Source organism: Equus caballus, chromosome 16, assembly GCF_041296265.1.
Source record: "Equus caballus isolate H_3958 breed thoroughbred chromosome 16, TB-T2T, whole genome shotgun sequence".
In the NCBI taxonomy this organism is placed as follows: domain Eukaryota; kingdom Metazoa; phylum Chordata; class Mammalia; order Perissodactyla; family Equidae; genus Equus; species Equus caballus.
The window spans coordinates 95,577,213-95,599,838 of record NC_091699.1 but is presented as its reverse complement, the minus strand read 5'-3'; the positions used below and the strand labels follow the sequence as shown (position 1 = coordinate 95,599,838).

The window sequence follows — 22,626 nt, the reverse complement described above, 5'->3', positions numbered from 1 at the left end:
TATTACTGGGCTGTCGTGCACACAGCTCCCACCACATAAGGCCACCTGATCGCCTTAGACGTGCGATACTCACTGTGTCACTTACACTGCCAGGGAGAAATCTCAGGTAAGAATCTGGGTTTGCACTTTCTTAACATTTTTGCCACTGAACATTCCTCTACTTTTCACCCAACCCATTCATGATTTATAAAAATTCATTACATATTTCATTGAGCAGTTGGAGCTGTGTGTACCTAAAGGTTTTCTTTAGACATCTTAGCTGCTGCACCATTGAAGACAAAATTGAATATAAGCTTTTTATAAGCTTATTTTTTAATTTCAGAGATTAGAAAAACCCTACATCTTTAGTGTTAAAAAGAGCTTTCCTTTTTCAATTAGTATTAGATAACACTTTGGATTTTTGTTTTTCTTTTCTTTCTTTCCTTCTTTGGAATTTCCTTTTTATTTTTGGCAAAATTAAAACCTTGAAACCTCATTTCATTCCCCCTCGCCCCTTTTTTATCTTAATGGTTCATTAAATCCTGAAGTATGGAAACCTCTTATATAGGCCACTATGTTTTTGTTTGTCATGCTGAATTTTGCATCAAATATATCCCAGGTGGCTTGTATACAATGTCCTGTCACTACAAGATTATATACTGACAGACTGATAATGATGCTTGTATCCAGGTTCCACTGTGTAATGTCCTTTAGAATCGTTACTAAACACGACTCGAGAACAGCATGTCCAGGCTTATTACAAAGTTGATAATGAATCTACTCTTCAATAGCTACAAGCCGCATATGCTTCTGGTTCTCTAAACTAAATATCTGAAATATATAGTATTCTCATTCTCATTTTCGGGTCTTTAAAACCTGCTGATTATTGGTAATCTTTTGGCACCTAACACTCCCAAGCCTATGCTTAATTAATATATATTGACACAAAACTAAAAGCGGCGAGGAGACTTGTATGAGTCAGTACACCTTGTGGTTTATCTTGGTGAACGTTCCATAGATATTTGAAAACAATGTCTATGCTCCAGTTGTTGGGTGGAGTGTTCTATAGATATCATTTAGGTCAAGTTGGATGGTGGTATTATTCAAGAACTTATAATTTGCTCCTGATGAAAATAATAAGAATGATAATAAGTTTTCACATATGGAGGTATATGGAGAAGCCATTCTGGTTTAAATCTGATTTAGTCTAAAACTTGTTTTTCCCAGAGCGGCCTGACTTATGGCTCACCAAATGTGCATTGTACATCTGCTTCAAACATTTTCCCAAAGCAAAGGATGCACTCTTTAAAGATAGGGATGTAATGTCTCCCTATCTGACGCCAATACCAGTATTTCTTTAAAGATAAGCTTTTCTTCCCAGAGAACCAAGGTCAAGTTGACCTGCTGTGAACGAGCTAAACTTCAGCAAAACCTCTCCTTGTGACTTTGGGGGGAAAAAGAAATTGTGTTCCTGTCATGCTTGATGGATGTTCTTTGTTCTGAAATGGTATAAAACCATGCTGTAAACTACACTTGCCCAGAGTGCTTTCTTCCCTGGAGAAGGGACTAGTCCTCACATTAGCTCATTAAGTATCTTTCTTATTATCCATAGATTGGTTATTGATTACTTGTATCGACACTCCCTACTTGTTCTATCAATTACTGAGAGAGGAGTTTTGAAATCTTCAGTTATAACTATGGATTTGCCATTTCTCCTTTTAATTTCCTCACTCTTTGCTTCCCGCACTTTGAATTTCTGCCACTGGGTATATACACATTCAAGATGCTTTTGTTTTCTTGATGAATTGACCTCTTTATCTTTGAAATATTCTCTTTTTCCTTGATTTTGTTCCTTGTTCTGATAGTTACTTTATCTGATATTAATACGGCCACTCCAGATTTCCTATGAATACAAGATGTATGGTATGTCTTAGTCAATCTTTTTACTTTTAATCTAAGTTATTAATTTAAAGGGGATTTTTCTTAGATTGCAGATGGAGCTTTCACTTTAATCCAGTCTGACAATCTTTCACTTTTAATTTGATGTTTAGGCCATTTACATTTTATGTAATCATTGATCAGGTTTGGCTTACATCTTGCTATTTGATTTCTACTTATCCCATGTGTTCTTTGTACCAGTTTCCTCTTTTCCAGCCTTATTTTGAATTGAGTATTTCTATGATTCTCTTTTGCCTTCACTTAAGGCTTATTAGCAATATCTCATTATTTTGGTGGTTGTTGTGGAGTTTACAAAGCAACATTTAGGGAGGTAAGAGAGTGAGTCATGTGAGTATCTAAGGAAGGAGCATTGAATACACAGAGATAGCAGAACCTTCATGATGAGGTTGGAGCCTCCTGGGATGTTTGATGAACTCAGAGGCCAGAGGAGTTAGAGTGGTTAGTGGTCAGTGCTTTCAGTCTTATTGAGCTGAGAAGACCTTGGGGGGCCTTGAATAAAGGAGTAACATGATCTTTCATTTCACAAAGATCATTCTGCTTGACATGGTGCACATTGACTTGAAGAGCACAGGGTGAAAGACGAGAGATCAGTTAGAATTCTATCGGACTACTCCCAGTGAAAATTAAGAGTCCATTAGGTCAAGGTGTCAGCAATGGAAGCAAGAATAAAAAAGGATCAAATACAGGGATATATTTTGGCTGAGAGGATTCAATAATATCTGTGACTGAAAGAAAGGAACCAAAGATAGAGAGGTGTTTCTTGTTCATTTGTTTCGTTTTTGTTTGTTTTAGCCTGAATAACTGGAAATATGGAGTTGCCATTTACAGAAATGAGAGAGATGAAGATTGGTAATTATTTGAGAGAAGATCAGAAATTTGAGTTTGAGGTTTTTATTTAAATTCAACTGGAGGTTTCAAGTATGCAAATGGGTAGATACTAATCTGGAGTCAAGAAGACCCAGGCTGGAGATGTGAGTTGGGGTTTCAGCTTATATATCATTGAAAGTCATGAGTCCTGAGACTAGAAACATTCCACTGCGAAGAGATCAGGGAACAAGGATAGTGCAGAAAATGTGACTGAGAAGAAGAGACAGATGGAAGCTGGGGGGGGCGTGGGGGTGGGCAGGCGGTGTGTGCAAGGAACTGATTATAATGACTGACTGTAGAACTTAATCTGAGTAGGGAAGAAAATAAAAAAATAAGAGCAGAATGAGGAATTGTAAAATTGGAGTATTGTGGAAATTGGGAGTATTAGTGGGAGTGACCTGAAAAGACAGCAGGTGACAGTTACCCTATTTGTTACTGAGTTTTTGTCAGTAATGAGGTCTAAGGAAGATCATAAGGGCAAATGGTTTATGCAGAATGGAGGACAAGATCGTTGTGGGGGAGGTGCAAGTCAAACAACTTAAAGTCTATGTCTCTAGTTGTATCATCCATCCCGATTTTGATCCCTGGTTGTAATATTAGAGATAGTAACAGTGAGCTGAAAGGTGAAATCTTTGAGACACAAGAGCCAGTACTCAGAGGCCAGGAGATGACTACATAAAAGGAAGAGTCATTGGTGATATAGTTGGTCACCATGATACAGGAGGCTGTCAGGAGAGAGAATAGTCTGGCAAGAAGCCACCTGGTGAGGTGGGGATGCCTATAATTATTCATCTTTTTTACCTTGTAGAACCAAAAGTAGGGATCTGGATCGACTTTTGTACCAGAAATTTAACCTGTAGGTGAAGAACAGGGAATTCTTCCGTTGCTGTTGCTGTGTTAGTTAGCGCTCCCACCCTCTACTGTATCTTCAGGCAGGAATTCTGGAAAAACACAGTCCAATTAATATCAGGTCGTTGCATCATTATTATGTGCATAGCTTTAACAAGCTATTTTGTTTCATGACTCGTGTCCATATTTAAATGAAGCTTCCTATTTCAAATTAAGACTATGTCCACACATGGAAATTAACACATATTATTTTGATTGATGGGTAGGTGATTGAAGGAGGTAAAGGAGTGGGACATAGAGACGCAAGTAAAAAAGGAAAAAGGAAAGCCCTGTTCAACTAACTGAATATACAAATATCACAATACACAAATATCCCAATGATGTTCCATTGGGAACCACAGATACGATTCATTTGTACCTCCATCCCATGTAATATATGACCCCAAACATTCCTATGTATTTTCCACAAGTAATTTATGCCACTTATTCCTATAGAATCTGTGGCCTATCTGCTAGTTGCCTATCCATTTCTCACTTATTATTTTACTTGAAAGAATACTAATTTTGTTCAGGATGATGTGCACAGGTTAAAAAATATGACTCCTCAAGCAACCTTGGCAGCTAAGGGTGTCCACGTGGAAATGAAATTCTGTAAAATGAGACATAAAATGAGAAACATATTGGGTGGGACTTCCAGGAATGCTACTGTTTTTCCTAATAAAAATAGAAATGAAAGTTTGTGATTCTCCCATCCCCCAAACAACACCTTTTTCTGTCTGACAATAGCCTTGATTTCTGGTGACCGTGAGAAGCCCTGAGCTGCCTTCCTCAGTGCTTCCTCAGAATTATCAAACGTTGTGTAACATGTGGCTGCTACAGTCTATTCTCCATAGACATGCCATAGACAGAAGGTTTGTGTCTCCCCACATTTCATATGTTGAAGCCCTGCCTTCCCATGTGGTGGTATTAGGAGGTGGACCCATGGGAGGTAATTAAGATTAGATGAGGTCATGAAGGTAGAGCCCTTATGAAAGGGATTAGTGGCCTCATAAGAGTCATGAGAGAGCTTGCTTCCTCTTCCTGCCTTCTGCCATGTGAGGTACAGTGAAAAGCTGGCAGTCTGCAACCCAGAAGACTGCTCTCATTGGAACTTGTCTATGCTGACACCCTGAGCATCCAGAATTGGGAGAAATAAATTTCTGTTGTTTATAAGCCACCACTCTGGCATTGTGTTTTACCAGCCCAAACTGTCTAAGATAGTCCAAGAACACACCAATTTAATCTTAGTTTTCCCTCTACTATGCCCATATGGACATAAGAACTTTCAGAGATTCAAATTTTTCAATTCAGTTTTATTATTTCTTCCATGTCCTCAGCTCCACTCACCACTGCTACATGTGGAGGTACCGCCTCCCACTTCAGTGTTCCTAATTGCTCACAAGAATAGAGCTGCTTTTCCCTAAAGTACCTGAGAGATCACTGGCATTATTTTTGTTTCGTAGCACAGGTTTGCATTAAGAAGTGAATTTTATAGTGCTAGACATTATACTGAGGCAAACGCTTTGAAGAAGAGTTAGCACACAACTCATGTTAGTGCCCCCCAGGCGGCATCTGGAGGCTCCACATCGCACTAATTGAAGTTCTGGCACTTCACGAGCCAGACATGTTTGTTCAAAACTGTCTTCTCAACAGCAATATTACCAGGCAATCAAAAAACTAGGGCTGTAAATTAGAGATAGAAAAAAGGAGTAACAATAGCAAGAAAAAAATATGTGGGAAAGTAGATATTTTCTAAGGTATAGAAGTGAATAAACAACACAGAATAAGGAATAGAGGAGAAACCGCTGAGTTAAAAATATAAACCAACAACGCTATAGCTATGAGGACCTTAGAAAGGTCACGGGGATACACAGCAATTCAAACACCCTTTGATTATCACTAATTTGTTTCCTATCTTGAGGTTTGCGTATTTTTATGAACCACTGCTCAGATTTTTACTATAGATTTTCACTTAGCCAGTTTAAATACTGATTTTGTGTTCTATGTCCAATTTTAAATTCATGATAGGAAAGTATTCCTTGGAATCTGTCCTCAACGTGGTTATGGGTCACCCTAACTCCAGCGTTCCGAACTCGGGAGACGTACATGAGTCCATCGTCTCTTAACACGTCATACTGACAGGTGATGACGTAGGTCAAGGGTAAACGATGCAACTTTCTGTCATCAGCCAACAAGGGGGATGCCCTCACATCTAGAAACCCTGGATATTTTTTAGCCAACTGAGAGCTACCAAGAGTTGGACTGTTATAAAATTGCCCTTTCTTAAACTTCTCAGGAAGCAAAGAACTCCAATTAACATACTGGAACAGATAGCTTGATTCCACTGGTACGTGCTGATTGAAGAGCATGGCTTTTTCAAGTGATTTGTCTGTGGTAAAGTATTCACTCAAGATCCTGACCCCGAATGATCTGGACAGAGGCGGAAAATGTGCGTTTTCCCGATATGACGGCAAGTCCATATCAAGAGACTGAAGGGCAGGATACACTAAAGACTGGGTCCTGAGTTTGATCTTGACATCTGGGTCATCTAGGAGCTGAAAACAATTTAACATAAGTTGCTCAAAGAATAGTTTTCATTTAGAAATATATTTTTTCATTTAAAAACAATAGGTTTACATGAGGTAAATTCAGAATCTCAAAAAGATAATCAAAAACAACAAGAAATATGTCTCAAAAAACTCTCCAATTTTCAATATTATATCTAAGATTAGGTTTCTATACTTAAATACCGTGAATGTAGACCAAGTGATGTGTACAACTTTCCTCATGGGGAGTGGGAGAGAGGACGTCTGCTCTGTGATCTACTCTCCCGACCAAGAACGGCAATCAGAGGAAACTGATTCTTTTCAAGCAAAAAGTTTACGTACATATATTATTATACCAACAGACATTCCTATTTAAGGGAAAGATCATGTAACTAGAAATTCTAATTTGGCTCTGACATTAAACAGATGAATCTTGGGCAAAAGTCTAATTCATTTTAACATTTATGTGTTCTAAATATTCAAATTACACTAATGCATTAAGACAAATTTATCTACAAATTAACATGCATATATTTGAGGTGTAGTAAAGTGTTCCTATTAATTGGATGCATGTGTGTCCCCATATTTGGAGGGCCCTGGACTTTGACTTCAACTCTCTAGCCCTGAAAAGCTTCCAGAGCTCATCTTGATTGAACAGAATCCTTTTGATTGGCATATGCCTTTAGGGTGGAGAGGTCATTGAGTCCTGGGTTTATTGTTGTAGGGTTTTGTTTCTAGTTTTTTAAACATTTCGGGGGACTGGCTCCATGGCTGAGTGGTTAAGTTCACACACTCTGCTTCGACGGCCTGGGGATCACCAGTTCGGATCCTGGGCACCGACCTACACACCACTCATCAAGCCATGCTGTGGTGGCATCCCACATAGAAGAGCTAGAATGCTAACAACTAGGATATGCAACTATGCACTGGGGCTTTAGGGAGAAAAAAAAAGAGGAAGATTGGCAACAAATGTTAGCTCAGGGCCAATCTTCCTTTCCAAAAACAAAAAGTATAAAAAAAAAACTTTGGCCTGGCAATTTTTCATATCTTCTTAGCTCATTGATGCTTTCCTGAATACTTTATCCAGATTTCTAATAATTATGGGTCAGAATTAGTTGGCCTGACCTACATAAGAAGAAGGGCTTATTATGCAACACAGTAAAAAAAAAAACTCTGATGCTTGAGGAGATTAGGTTTGTCCAAGGTCGCAGTTAGACATTCCTTCAGCTCCAAAAATCTGTGTTGTCTCCTGATGTGTGTTCTTTGTATTCATCAATATGCCTCTCGGAGCAACAATGAGTAGGGAACATGGAACTAAATTTCTGGAAAGTAGCAGATATCTGCTCTGCAGTATATTTAGAACAAATCACCGAATTCACATCTTTCCTTTGGCTAGAAATCATGAGAAGGTTATCTTAAAGGTACCGGAAGCCAAAGCTTATATACTTTAAAATGTGTATAAAAGTGAATAATAAAATCAAAGCAAGTTTTGTTTCATTGCACAAGTTAATGTGCAATATTTGTGATTAGAGTCAATTATTAAATTGAAGACATTCACTTGCAAATCTCTAAGGAAGTTTTTCCTATAGCCACATTGTTCTAATCTATTAGTGCCTGGCTTATTTCTTAAGTCAGATAACCAGTATCAAAACCAATTTTACTCATAATCTATTAGACTAATTATAATTATGTACCATGTTAAACTGGTAACTAAGTGTCCAGTTTTAGCTAGATGTCATAGAAATAGTATGAAAATTGATATCTGAAAATTATAATTCCTTCCACAAGTAAACGATATCTGTGAATCTGCTAAAATTTTTGTCTATGGGCAATTTGATTATTCTGATAACAGTTTTCATGCAAATTTTAGCTTATTCTACTGAAGAATACTAAAATCATCTGATTCTCTAGTTACGGTGATTGGTGTCATTGATTGATTTCACAAATAGATCCATTAATATAACAAAACAGTGTGATACTTAGCTGACCATATTAATTTTGTTTAAACTAATGACTTACAAAGGGGATGTTACCATTTTATTAAAAACACTCTGGCAGGAGGTAAGAATAAAAGCAGCAGGCACATAAAAGTGCTTTCATATTAATCTCTATGTATCCATGATCTCTAATACATTAATATAATGACATAATGGCATTGATATTTTAACATTTGAAATAAATATATTTAAGTACAGGATATTTTCAGAAAATGAAACAAATTTGAGCACCATACCTGTTGAGCCACTGCTGCAGCTAAGTTCCCTCCGGAGCTCGTCCCAGAAATACCGACTCTCTCGGGATCTACACCGCGCTCATCAAGCACATCTTGGCGTAAGAACCACCTTGTCGCATTATATACATCTTCAAATTGATTTGGAAAGTGATGTTTAGGCGCCAGTCTGTAGCTGTGGACAGAACAACAATGTTCTTCAAGTCAATTATTTTTAATAAAAAAATGTGTGTGTGTGCAGCTCTAACCCTAAAATCAAAAGTAAAATTTTGCTTTAGCAAACCTGATATTTTGAGCCATTACAAATTCAAAGACAGACTTTATCCTTATGTCAATGCTTGATGTGAAGGCATTTATGAAAGTCATTTTTACACAAGTAAAGGCTTGAATGCAAAACTTGGATTAGGCTTAAGGAAAAAAAAAGAAAACCCAGGTAATAATTTCCCCTAAATAAACTTCCCCAGAATGTTATTTTCTTTGTAATTACTATACTTTATTAGTAAACAATAAATAGCAAGCAAATCTTAGGACTTATTCCATTCCAATTTAATCTAATGATCAAGTTCACATGTAGTTACTGGTTTGTTTTTTGTCATAGTTTCTTCATTTTTCTGTTCATTCCCATTGGGTTTATATTCTGTTATTAATTATTGATCTAGAGCGCCACTTTTTTTCTTTTTGGTGAGGAAGATGGTCCCTAAGCTAACATCTGTGCCAATTTCCCTCTACTTTGTATATAGAATGCCACCACAGCATGGCTTGATGAGCGGTGGACCACACCCAGGATCTGAACCTGCAAACCCAGGGCCCCCAAGGCGTAGCGCATGAACTTAACCACTATACCACCAGGCCAGCCTCTAGAATACTTTTTGGAAATAGCTTTTGCCTGAATTCCTATATGTTATTTGATGCTTAATTGCTTTTAATGATGAATTATACCAAAAATATACTATACTAATTGCTTTAAATGTATTTTATCACCTAATCCTCTAAACAACTCTATGATATAGAAAATATTATATGACTCCCAGTTTACATATGAGAAAACTGAGCTAAAATGATATTTAACTGGCACAAAGTCATTTAATTAATTCTAGAATGAGGCTTTGAACTGGATTCCCTGACTACAAAGCTCTCCTTCTTATTCACTCTGTTAATTAGGAGTAGGCTAGAAATCCAGCGGAGGTCATTTGTCCATAAGATGCAATAGTTTAATTTTATTCTAACAATTTCTTGACTTCCTGTTTTTGATCCATGCTTGACCTAACTACACAACTCTTTTCTCTCTGACTCCTTTTCTGGTCATACTCAAGCTTACTTTCTCTATTCTCACCGTCTCTGTTTCATTTGAGACACTCCTGGCATAACCCAGGTGTGAGCAAGACAGCTGAGAACATTTTACTATATTAGGCAGCTGGCCAAACCCAAGCAAACCAACAGTGCTCTTACTTGGTTGAAATGACAACAGCATCAAGTCTATCAGCCGTCCGTCTTGACAGAAGGTCATAGTTAAACAAAGCTGAGATAAAAGAAAATCAAATCAGAGACTGACAAGTGATTCGATGGGTGTTTCCTCCAGCAGAAAGCCAACTACGACACCTTGTTCCTCACTGAAATGTTCGGGGGAAAATATGTCTAATATTGCATCATCGTTATGGAACGTGAATCCTTCACTCAGTGATCTTTTAATGCATGTTGTCTGCTCTCCTGTCCTTCCCCCCATTTTCACACTGGATAATTTAAACCAACTTCATTCTCTTTAACATTAATCTCTTCTCCCTTCATTCAGCAGGCATTAGGTGTTGAAAGTACAAACACATAAACATGAACGGCCTGACTTTCAGGAAGTACAGTCTACTGCAAACAGGGGCAGGGAGGGGCAGGCATACAAACAAAAAGCAATAATGCAAAATAGTAATTGCTTTAATGGAGGGATATAGAAAGTGCTGCATGGCAAGAGTATTAGACTTCATCAAAACTGCCAGGGGAAGATAAAGAAGAGTAAAGAGGAAGAAGAGACAGCGGAGACATGATTTCTGTATTCATATTTTCCAGGCAGACAAGAAGGAAGGTGTTTTCCGGGGTTTTTTGACCATGTATACGGGGTGGGGATGGGTCACACATGTTTGCTATTGGGCTTGGGTAAGTGCTCCGTTTTGTATATAAGAAAATTTTAAGTAGATAAAATAGCTTTTGCTAGTAACAAGAGGAGGGAGAAATCATAAAGTGCTAAAGGAGAAGTATCAGGATATGAGGTTGTCACAAAGGTTGTGTCATGTGGGCCGCAAAAAGGGGAGTAGAGGTTACCTTGTGATGCTTCCAAAGTCAGGTGCTGAATAATCTTAAATTGTCAAATACAGATTAAGCTTTAAATTTTTATTTAACACTTACTATATAAAGTCATGCTTATATTTTGAATGAGAGCACACATTTTTGTGCTTCTATTTAATATTGAAATAGAAAGCATGAGGCAAATACTATTGTGTTCCAGAGCTTGCTGGTACTCAGCTCCTTTACCTTGGTAGGCATAGTCCTGTTCTTCATGGGTACTTTGATGGAGAGCTTTCTAAAGAAGTGCCTTGGGCAGTAGGGACTTGAGAACTAACTGAATCATGGCATAGTCAGGTTTTGCCTTAGAAACATCACTTCATTGCCAGCTGATGACTGTGCTGCCTGAATTTATAGAAAATGATAGACAGGATCATAGCCTTTATTGCTCCAATTTACATTTCCAACCTACACCAATGCCTATCAACACCTCTTCTCCTCGAGTCCAGAGGAAAGGCCGGGCTCCTTCTCCCGCGTGTTGCCAACACTTCCCCTCTGCAGTGAATCCGGTTGCCTCCCAGATCCTCTAGGTCGGGCAAACCTCGTCCCCCGCAGCCCCGCCCCGCCCCGCTGCCCCAGTGCGCTGCTCTTAACCGCCGTCTTCACCTTCAGCTTATAAACATGGCCATAGACTGCCCATATATAAATTTAAAATATATGTAACATGAAATATGTTTATAGATAAATAAAATATAAGTTTATGTTATATAAAGTAAAATTATATATTTGATAAAATATTATATATTAGATCTATTTATAGAAAATACATAAAATAAATTGAAAGTATACGTATTTTATGTCAAATAAAACTAAAAATGCCTTTACCCAACTCTGTACTTCTTTTCTATCTAACACCTTTCTTCTCATTTGCTTCATATCTAAGCTTAGGGAAAGACTGGAGTAAGCATCTCCATTTCCTCATTTCATATTCACTATTCCACTCGCTTCACTTTGGTTTTCATTACAACATTTCATCATTTCTGCATTTAACAATACGTTTCTAAGTTCATGAAACACTTCTTCTTCTTACCTGAGATTTGCTACAGCTGTTGGTATTGATTATTCCCTTTCAGAAAGAGATTTAAAATAATTCCTATAGACTAACATACCTCCAAAGAAATAAATTTCAGACAGCTAAAGTGTTCTGTTATCTGTGACAATGTTTAACAGATATATCTTCTTGATATGTTGGAGGCAACATCTTAATAAAATGTAAGCTATATGAGAAACTAAAATTTTCAACAATGGGCACATACCAGCACTCCCCGAGAACCAACCACCACCATGAATAAAAAATAAACCCCTTCTTAGTGTCTCTGACTTTCATTTTGGTACATACATACGGACAGGAACGTTGTTGAAACTTGTGTCCGTCACAGTGACATTTTCATCAGATGTGGGTGGAACTTCTTGAAACCACATAAAGAACGTTATAAGGTTCATAAAATGGGTGATTCCCAATAGTTCAACAAACAGACCCTAAAAGGAGAGTGAGAGAGAGAAAAAAATCAATTAACACCAGGTTACAAATATCAAATGTCAACATTGTTCATGAACATAGAAGTATGCATATATGCTCTCACTGGTCCTGGGTCATGTTGTCACAGGTGAATCTGAACGACACAGTTAAAAGTACTGGAGATTCAGAATCTTTACCACAATAGTTGACTCAGGTGAAAAAGATAAAGAATCAAAGAAGTATTACAACTTGGCAGATTCTATGCTTCCTACTTTGTGTACAAAGATAAACAAGGTAAGTTCTCTACTCAGAGAGGCTCAGAGTCAAGTGGGAGAAATGAATATATAAGCAGTTATAAAACAACACAACTGCATATCTCACAGACATGTACAAAGAACTCTGGCAAAGGTCAATGGGGAGATAAACTAGTTGCCTAGATGTAAGACCTGGGGAGTTTTCAAACAATAGGTGGACTCCGATATGAGTGCTGAAAGGGGAGTGAGTTTGGCCAAACAAAGGAGGAAATCTCACTCTAGGCCAAAGGAACAGACAGAGGGACGCTCCTATTACAATTGGAGAAATGCAGGTAGTTTAGTAAGGCTGTGAAGTGTGGTCCACACAAGGATGCATGAAAGAAAAGGGACGTCAAGAGGTGAGTGTATGCCAAATCATAACGGACTTACAATGTTGGGATTCCAAGAATCAAATAGCCTTATTCTCCAATCTTAAATTGAAAACATGTGGACTATGGTACTAGGTGATCAATTAAATAGCTGGGTCAGTCATTGCCCCAATATATGAAGATAAAATAACTACAAAACCAATGAGCAAAATTGTCAGTTTTCAACACTGAGTCATCCCTGCCTTGTTCCTGAAAGGCAAGTCAGGGAGACACATTTCCCACAGCACCTTGCCAGATGAAACTACGCCACAGAGAGTCACTCTCACAAGATTGAGAGGGCAGAAATGAAGGAAAGCCATTATTTTCTCTGAGCCACCGTGGGCATTCATATGGACATTGACAAACATGTGGCTTTTGATGCGTCTGGTTGTCCTTCCAAGAACTACCACTTCAATGATGTAGGCAGCTGGAATTATCGGTGCCTTCTCTTCACCCCTGCACTCTCAAAGTTGTATATCTCAAACTCCATATTTTTAATCTATTTCTATTGTGATACTTATAGCAGTGTCTATATTCTAACAAAGCCATGATAGATAGAGAATAAAGTCTAGAAGGAGTTCTCAGAAAGGAGACCACTTACGACACACGTTGGAATTAGATAACTGACTTGGTTAGATTTAAGTATAGTGATGGCCTTATTGCCAATGTAAAATGGGACCTGTTAATGCATGAAATGTAATAGCAAAACAATTATTAAATTTAAAATTTGTAATCATCCCTAATAAGGGAGAGTTTTGAGAGACCAAGTAGCTGTTGTAACAAAACATTACAGCAAAAATGATGAGTTCAAGCATTGACTGCACTTGAAAGTTCACTGAAAGAAAAATTATGTTCTCAAGTTTTTAGTGTTTCAGCTGAAATCACACTCAGTAAAGTAGAGACTCTGCACACATTCCCTAAAAGAAATCTCTTCTCTCTGACATCTCTTTCTGATCTTGCAGATTGTGGAATTACAATGCAAGATGAAGTCACAGTCCTGCCAGATGTCTTAGTTGAATGTCACAGTTTGGTCTATCTTTGACATCTAAGTGATATTCTGAGTACAGGTCTAGAAACACTTATATGGATTTAGAACACCCTAAACTCCCATATCCTACTGAGCCTCCCCCAGCAGAAGCAATAGCAACCAGCCTCAGCAGTGGATGCATTCAAGGAAGATTAGAGGCCAAGTTTCTATAAATTGTAGAGGAAGAAATCCAAAGCCCTAGGAAAATAGTAATATTGGATCTAATTTATTATCATAACCCATAACCCACCCCAACACTATTTCACCAAAGTCCAGAGCATACTCTATACTAAGACGCTGGAAATATATTCTTGAGTGGAACCCTAGCATCTTATAAAACTACCTGTGATGCTAGTCATCTGCTGTCCGCGATGACAGTGGGAGATTCTGACATTGACATGGACTTTCTGATTTCAGTGGGGACGATGAGATTCCCAAAGTCTTGTAGGCCAAGCAGCAGAGATTAAAACCCAAATATAAGGTTTATGTAGCTACTGCAATGAGCAGCAGTGTTGAGACATAATCTCAGAGATCTCTGTCAGCAACTAAGTGATCATAATGTCTGGAAGGCTGTTGTGGTTGGGCAATGGACTGAAGTCTGACTTAATCTGTATTGTTATGGCTTCTCACACAATTTTCAGAGCTAAGCCACTTCACAGACTCAGATCCCTTGAATGAAGGAAAGTCAGGGTGCCCTAAGGGAGGTCCACGCAACACTGTTACAAATGAGTACTATAAGTCAGCTTCTTAGCATTCCCAAAGAAAAGCAAGACCTTTGGCTTGGATGACTTTATACTGGGGAAAGGGGAACACTCAGATTTTGGAAAAGGAATACTGGGCGCTGGTTCTGAAATGGTATTAATTCCTGGGAACTCCAGAGCAACTGTGGCCATTAAGCAGAGTGGGGGCTTGGGGATATCAAGTGTGAAACAGTGTGTTAGACTGATTCCATGTTAAAATGAGTCCAGTGGTTCTGAAAATCCACATTGTGTTTATTCCCCCAGTTTCTCTCAATGAGTAGTTGAATTAGTCATACTTGGTTACTGACAGTGTCCTTCCATTGGCTCCTTGTTCCATCAACTGGGAGACATTATGGAGGTCAGGACCATGTAGCAACACTTGAAACTGCTCCTCCCTACTGAAACAGTGAAACAAAGCAATAGTGCATCCCAGGGAATTGCAAAGATCAGGGCCACAATCAAAGATTTGAAAAATTCAGACATGATGATTTCTGTCGCAAGTCTCGAGGTGACAAAGATTCTCTCCTTGACCAAACACTAGCCAAGCTCCTAAGAGTCCCCTCCCCAACTAGGCATCAGCCTGGCCTACAAAACCACAGACTCTCAACACAAATGGTTTCATCCACCCCCATCTCCCCACGTTAGAAGACTTAAACAAACACTAACATAGTTTCTAAGAAGGTCAAGCTCAAGGTCCCATCGCCAGGATGACCCTAAACCCCTTAAAGCGCCTGCCTGAGAAAGTTCAATGCTCCCCCTAAAATGAACTGTTGGTTCTAGCCAACACCTGACAGATAAGCCCCTGACCATCCTTTCTTAGAGCCTTTGCTAGAAGGCCTTACAACAGTGAGTCCTTCCTCTGTCCCTTTGAGATGTGTATGTATCTTTCCCAAGGACCTGAAAGCCCCTCCTTCGGAATGTAATTGTTAGGAAGAACAGGGCTGCTGTCTCCCAGCCTGTGGGACAACAGAATCTTAACTTCCATAATTGCCAGCTCGCAGACAGACCCAGACAGCCTAATTGCATTTACACTGACCAACCTTTGTCATTTTTCACTTCCTGCCTCTACTGAGCACTCACTTGCTGCCTGCTCTACTCCCATTCTCCCTTTAAAACACCCAGCCATCTCTGTACAAATTGAAGTTGTTCAGTTCACGCTGGAGCCTCTTCCCTGTTACAAGAGTATATTACTGATTGCAATCTGTCCTGATCGCTTTAACCAAGGTGGTAAAGTGTCTGGCTCTGTTTTATTTTGTAAAGGGTGTGTTGACTACATAACTTGTGCAGAGCACAGACGAATGTCTGAGAAAGATGGTGGAACCATCCTAAACGTCTTCAGTTGGTAACTCCACTGCAGCTGCTATTCCAGATGTGACCTCTTTAATGGGCAAATCAACACAGCCCCTGGCATGCAGGGTGCAGCTCGTGATTCAAGAGGGTTTTCCTTCCCTACCAGTCAGCAAAGAAAGCAGTGCACCATCACCGTCTTGCTTCCAGTCTGAGGGAGCCTCCTGCTCCCTGCATAATCTTGTCCACAAGGGCCTTGATTGTCTCTCTCTGCCACAGGACATCACACTGGTCCACAACACTGGGCATCAAGCTTATGGATCTGGTGATCAGGAACTAGCAAATGCCACATATGCGTGACAAAGGGCGCATGGTAAACCTCATGGAAATTTAGGGACTTGTCCTTTGGTCAAGTTTCTGGCCGTTGGTAAGTCTGGGGCTTACTGCAATATTCTTTCCACAGGGAGAGGAAGTTGCTACATCTTGTACCCTCACCACTAAAACAAAGGCAAAAGGCTGCGTGACCCACTTCAGATTATGGTAGCAAAATACTCCCAATTACTTACCCAGGAAGCCTGGTCCTCAGCCCACTGGCTTTGAGCGGGAACTAAAGACAGGGGAGGCTCTGCCTCGGGTCCAGGCTGCACTGCAAACTGCTCTGCCCCCAAGCAGATCCAATGCGGATCAAAGGGTCTGGGGCCGCTGGGGTTGTGGTATGGAGCTCAGGAACTGGTGACTTGGGAGCAAATCCATTCCTCTTCCTCTGAGATATGACCCTGGCTTGCTTTTAAGTACTGGTAACACTTTATACAACTTCCCAATGAAATGAAAATGCAGCTGCCTTACTCCTTCATAGTCATCTGCATCCCTTTTTTCCTACGCTTCCTCATGCTTGTCTATAGTTCATAAGCACATAACACAAAGACAGAAATATATTTACATATAATCGTATATATATGGTGCATTCATTTATATATGTAAGCATATATATGAGTGTATTTATATATGAGTGTATGTGTGAGTACACACACACACACATATCCCGCTAAGTTAACATTCCCCTGTGCGCAGATTTACTCCAGGCCCCGGGATTTTCCTATGCTCTCATACTCCTCTTTTCCCCCAGTTGCAGTAACTAAATCTCTAGTTTCTGCCTTTAGTCACTGTCTCTGTAACCTTCCAAGGACTCCAGATTCACCAAAACAAAATTGGCATCAGAGAAATAGTCATGAAAATAATCACACCTCTACATTTTAACTATTATAAAATTTATCATTTTACACTCTTTTTCTGATGTTCATTTTGGAAAGTTTCCTATTTTTTTACAGACTCCTACCTGAACTCTCATTTTCTCTTACATAAACTGTATTTCCTGCAGCCTTCCTGGGTTTTAAAAGAAAAGCTACACTGAAATTACATCTAACCTGTGTGTTTACTGTATTGGCAAATTCACTGAGCAGAGTCCCCTTTAAAAGCACTGGGAGCAATAATCCCCTGGGATCCCAGAAGGAAGGAAGCAGAGAGGCCTCTGGGAGCAATGACGTCTCTGCAGGGACTCAGGCCAACCCAGGGGGGGCGGTCCCTGGAAGGCAAGTTTCTTCAATGCAAGTGAACGTGATATAACTTCACATAATGTACTGGATGTTCACTATGTGCAAAGCACAGTGCTAGAAAGCATGATTAATGCAAGATGCCTGTGATATAGGTCCCAGCCTTTATGGACCATTGGTAAAAATGGACATTCACACAAACAATCTCCAATAAAAGGCAGAATGAAGAAAGACCTTGAACAGGTACTCAGGTAGGAGGAGGGGGGCATCGATTCTCACTGACCAACACAAGGAAGTTTCTGATGGGTGCTCCACTGATCTCAGAATCAACATTAGATCTGAAAAATTATGAGTTTAAAATTTTTATATTTAATGAGAAAGGAGAGAAAATTTGATCAAAGACCAGAAGGACAGGAATTTCAAAGATGCTTATGAAAAGCACTTTATCTGGAAGCTAACCAACTTTCTTGGACTATATGGCTGAATCTATACTGGGAACCAGTAAGGCTGCACTGTGGGGAGCTGTTTTCAGAGCACAGTTGTCCATTCTTTCTTTGTAAGTATTAACAAGCAGCTTAACATGTTATAACTAGCCAACAACAACATAAATGATATAAATGGATCATTAAATATAATCATCAAATAAATCACTTAAAACAATACATTTTTTTTTTAAATGTGGGCATTTTGGAACATAATCTAAGAGTTAAACTGACAATGATCTATTTATAATTTTCTGCTTCATATATTGAAAGGTCATTTCCAGTTATTCTGTATTATTTAATTTCGTGTCTCAGACTAATTTGATCGAAAAGCAATAATGTTATGATATAGACATATATTCAGGAGTTGCCTCAAACCTAGAAGCTTCAAACTGTCCCAATGCAACTAAGAAAAACCTTACAACCCAGTTTAAGGGCAGAAAACACTTTTCATAGGTGCATATAATCCCGAGCCTGAGATAAGTCCGATGGTGTTATTTACTTGCAGTGTTCTTTGTTACCAAGCCTACATGCAACCTCAGGGACCTTCAGGGTACTGCTGAGAAGTCTAGGGGAACTGGCATTGTCGTTACCCATATTTGATATTCCTGTCCTAGGAGATAAGGCTGCATCCCAGATCAGTCAATAGTTGATTCCATTCCGTGACTCCCACTGGTCTCCATCACTGAATTATTAAAAGTTTGTCTTGCCATTCTTCATCTCATGCTCAAATTGATGGGTCGAGCACGGAGTAGGACCAGACAACATTAAGTTCCAATAAGAAGTTGCTAAGGTTTGTTTCTTTGGGGAGAGGAGAGGAGGATGGGAGAAAATTTGACAACTTCATCAGTAGATAATGGGCTTTGTAAGGACTTTGGAAAGATGCCATATTGTATGGTAATCTCATACACTTAGCAAACAAATTAGATTTTTTCTTTAATAAAAGGCATGAGGGCTTTAAGGTAAACCTATACTTTTCTTCTGTAGGAAAGCACACAGAGCAAGAAAGAAAACAGCAAATAAATAATCACAAAGATAAACTCCATTTCTTCCAAGAACCAAGAGTCACAGAAAACTCATGAACTACAAATTACGTGCAGTATTGGACCAAAGCAGCCAAAACCAGCAGAACTGCCCAGAAAACCTTGGTGTTAGCACAGTATGAAAGGCCAGAAAGGAGAGTGAAGGGCCCTAAGAGTGGCAGATCCTAGAAAAAGACAAGAAATATCTACTCCCAGAATGAAAGAGCTTCTGCACAATCAAAGCTTCCCAGGAGCAGGACAGGAAGGAACCGGCCTGATGGTGAGAGACACAGCCCTGGAAACTCAGAGCCACCCAGGAGGGTCCCAGGAAACTGAGCTGAGAAGGAACTTCCAAGGGGAGGGCTACACTGGGAGGGCGTGGCCGGATCCTTTGCTAACAGCTGTCAGTGAGGGACCAGGGCATTCAGGAGAATAGGTGAGAATTTCCAGGTTTCCAGGCACAGAAACAAACTGCAGCAATACGAGTCCTTGAGCACAAAAACCACTGAAAGAAAAATGTCTTGACCCTACCTCTGCTCCCCAGCACATTCTTGAAATAGCTTGTCCAAGAAAACTCATCTCATTCAAATAAAAATAACACAAAAGTTGTATTCACAACATTTAATCAAGGTGCTATGTTCTATAAAAAATAGCAAGGCTCCAACACACGAAGAAAACAAACTGGAAAAAAGTTGCTACAAGGCAGATGCAATGAGTTACACGATACTGTAAAAGGAATTTTTAAAATAACATAAAAAGAAATATTACGAAGCAGAAATACACATCTCCAAGGAAGATACAGCGATATCTGGAGGGGATCCCTAGTCAAAATGATGGGAGACCGAAAACTGGTCCCGTAGAACTCAGAAAAAGAAGAGAAGAAGAAAAACAAAATAACCTCAGAAAGAAACACCAAATTAAAAGAAACCCAAGGTAGTCTATCTGATAGAAATAAGAAAAACAAACAAAAGGAAAGAAAAACGAAGAAAAGATTAAAAAGTACTAAAGAGAAAACGACCTTGCTTTAGAAGACACACAAAGAGGACTATATGCGTGTACAAAGGTGTGTATATAAATATATATACACATAATTTACCCAAATACTGAGAAATCAAAACAATGAACCAAAATAACTATTTTTAAATACAATTCAAGAATAATTTTTTTTTCTTTTGCTGAGGAAGTTTCACCCTGAGCTAACATCTGTTGCCAATCTTCCTCTATTTTGTACATAAGCCGCCATCACAGCATGGACACTGATGGATAAATGGTGTACGTCTGCACCCGGGGGCCAAAGCTAGGCTGCCAAAGCAGAGCACACCAAACTTAACCACTAGGCCCCTGGGGCTGGCCCAAGAATAACTTTTAAAAATTAAGACTTGAAATTCTATTCTAGTGAGATTGACCCAAATTCAGCTACAACCTATGTCCTAATAGAATTACTAAAAGATGACCAAATCACTAATAAGAAAAGGAAAATAAGACATGTATCACACTTATTCAGAGCTACATTAAATGTCAGAAGAGAGTGTTAAAACACCTAAAACAATACACAAGGAAAGACAAAACGAGCTAAGTGTTATAATACCCAGGCTAGCTCTACTTGAATTTTCTTTTCTTTTTCTTTTTTTTTTTTTTTGGTACAGGAAGGCAATTTGCTACAGAGAAGCTTAAGAGAGATAACGCATGGTTTCCCTTCCAAGCAATGAGTTTCACTGGAAAAGAACCGCGGGTCTCCGAGGACCAGCCACGGACTCCCGGTGGGCAGCCAGCCAGCGCTGCCCTTCACCTCAGCAGCTCAACCTCGACAGCTGGAAGTCACACGCGCCCATTTTCCCTTGGCTTTTTACCAGTGACCTGCTTACAACTATTTCAGTGAGAACGTATTTTCATGTCTGAATACAAGATTATGGCCTAGAATTCTCTAAGTAATCACAATACTGCTAAATTCTTCCATTTCCGAAGTTCATACTTTAAAATGCCACATTCTGGCAGCATTCGTGCCGTAAAACTCACAATAAGACCTTTTGTTTTCCCCAGCCAGCATGTTTTGCCTTTTAATATTTAAAATCAGAACTATTGACTACTTCCTCCATATTCGTTCTGTTAGGAGTCTGCATTAAGGAAGAGTTAAATTGCAAAAAAGCTTTTACAATCAGCAAGCAAACTTTAAGAGCAGAATTTCCAAGACAGTAGAAATTCTAAAAAATAATGAAACAGAAAATTACTTTTCTTCTGATTAAACTGTTAAATATTCAGAGTCGATAAAATTCTATACTTACCAAATTTCTTATACTTCTCGAAACCGTGTCCACCCAAACCAGTCTCCATGGTTCCTCAATGTTATCTGGTAGAGGCGTGTAGACGTAATATGCCCCGAGGATGCCCATGGTCAGGAGCAAAATAGTCTTTCTTCCCATGATGTTTCTCTCTGCCCTTTCTACTTGGCAGCACAGGAAGTGCACTTCTGAAACGCTGAAAGATTATTTTATACCCAGTAGAGATCATAGTGATGTGAATTAAGGCTGCCCCAGCTAGAGAGGCCCAAGGTGACCTGGCCTACATGCCAAACTATACGACCCAGTGGACTTTTTTTATGGTATGAATTAGGACTGCCCCAGGGAGAGAAGCCCGGGGTATCCTCACCTGCATGCCGATCTATATGGCCAGATTCGTATCTAAAGTTATATGACCGCACAATAACCAGACCCCATCTGCACTGAAATCATTTAATGACTTTTTACATCATCTTTTTCTTTTTTTCCAGTAAAAATAAGTCACATACCCATGCCTTATAAAATTAGCCCTAACCCTCAACTCAGGGCAGCAGCAGGAGCTCTGCCTGCCCATGGGTCCTGTCCCCATGCTATTCCACACTATTCTCTAAATAAAAGAGCACTACTGCCAGATCTTGAGAGTCTAAGAAATCTTTCTTTCGACACCTCGGCTCACGGACCCCGCATCAATAGTGCTACCCAATTTCTTGAACACAAAATTCACTGGTCAGTTTGTCGTTTCATAGGCCATCCAGAAATAACTAAACTTAGTCAAAGCACAAAGGATGGACTATGCAAAACAAACAGAACCTGCTGTCTGGAAGTTCTGTCAAACCCAACACCCTTGGGTTGTTGCTAGGCAGTCAAAAACAAACATTCATTTCACAACTGCTACATGCAGAAAACTTTAACTATTTTTTTTTAAAGGCCATAGAAAAATTCAAATAACAAACCTCAGAGTGGAGGAAGGCAAACAAATATTGTAAAAGTATTGAGAGCTTTTACAACGTAAGATGGATACGGTCGCATGAATTTTATATTATCTTTTATTGTCTTCCAACAATTACGATAATCAATGAATAATACTAATTATGTTAAAATTATACAGCAATCATGGAGACAGCTAACAGTTTTTGAGCACTTACTCTGTACCCCAAGCAGTGTGCTAAACCAATTCAATCTATTTAATCCTCAATAGGATTATTGTCATACGGGAGAGAGGGAAGCTGAGACTGAGGGACGTCTAGAGAGTTGTACGAGCTCGTTCAGCAGTACGGAGCGAAGCCAGGACAGTCTTCCGTGAGCGCTCATTCAACCGCCCTTGT

At 39.3% G+C, this 22,626-nt stretch overlaps 1 protein-coding gene across 1 annotated transcript; it reads right to left on the bottom strand.

The window, feature by feature from the left end:
* Positions 1-4,985: 4,985 nt before the first annotated feature.
* Positions 4,986-22,060, bottom strand: LOC100050083 (arylacetamide deacetylase-like). Its single transcript, XM_014731555.3, is given in 5 exon segments — positions 4,986-6,248; positions 8,473-8,644; positions 9,919-9,988; positions 12,054-12,276; positions 21,308-22,060. Coding segments are annotated over 5 exon segments (1,200 nt in total). The 5' UTR covers positions 21,446-22,060; the 3' UTR covers positions 4,986-5,651.
* Between the last annotated feature and the right edge of the window lie 566 nt (positions 22,061-22,626).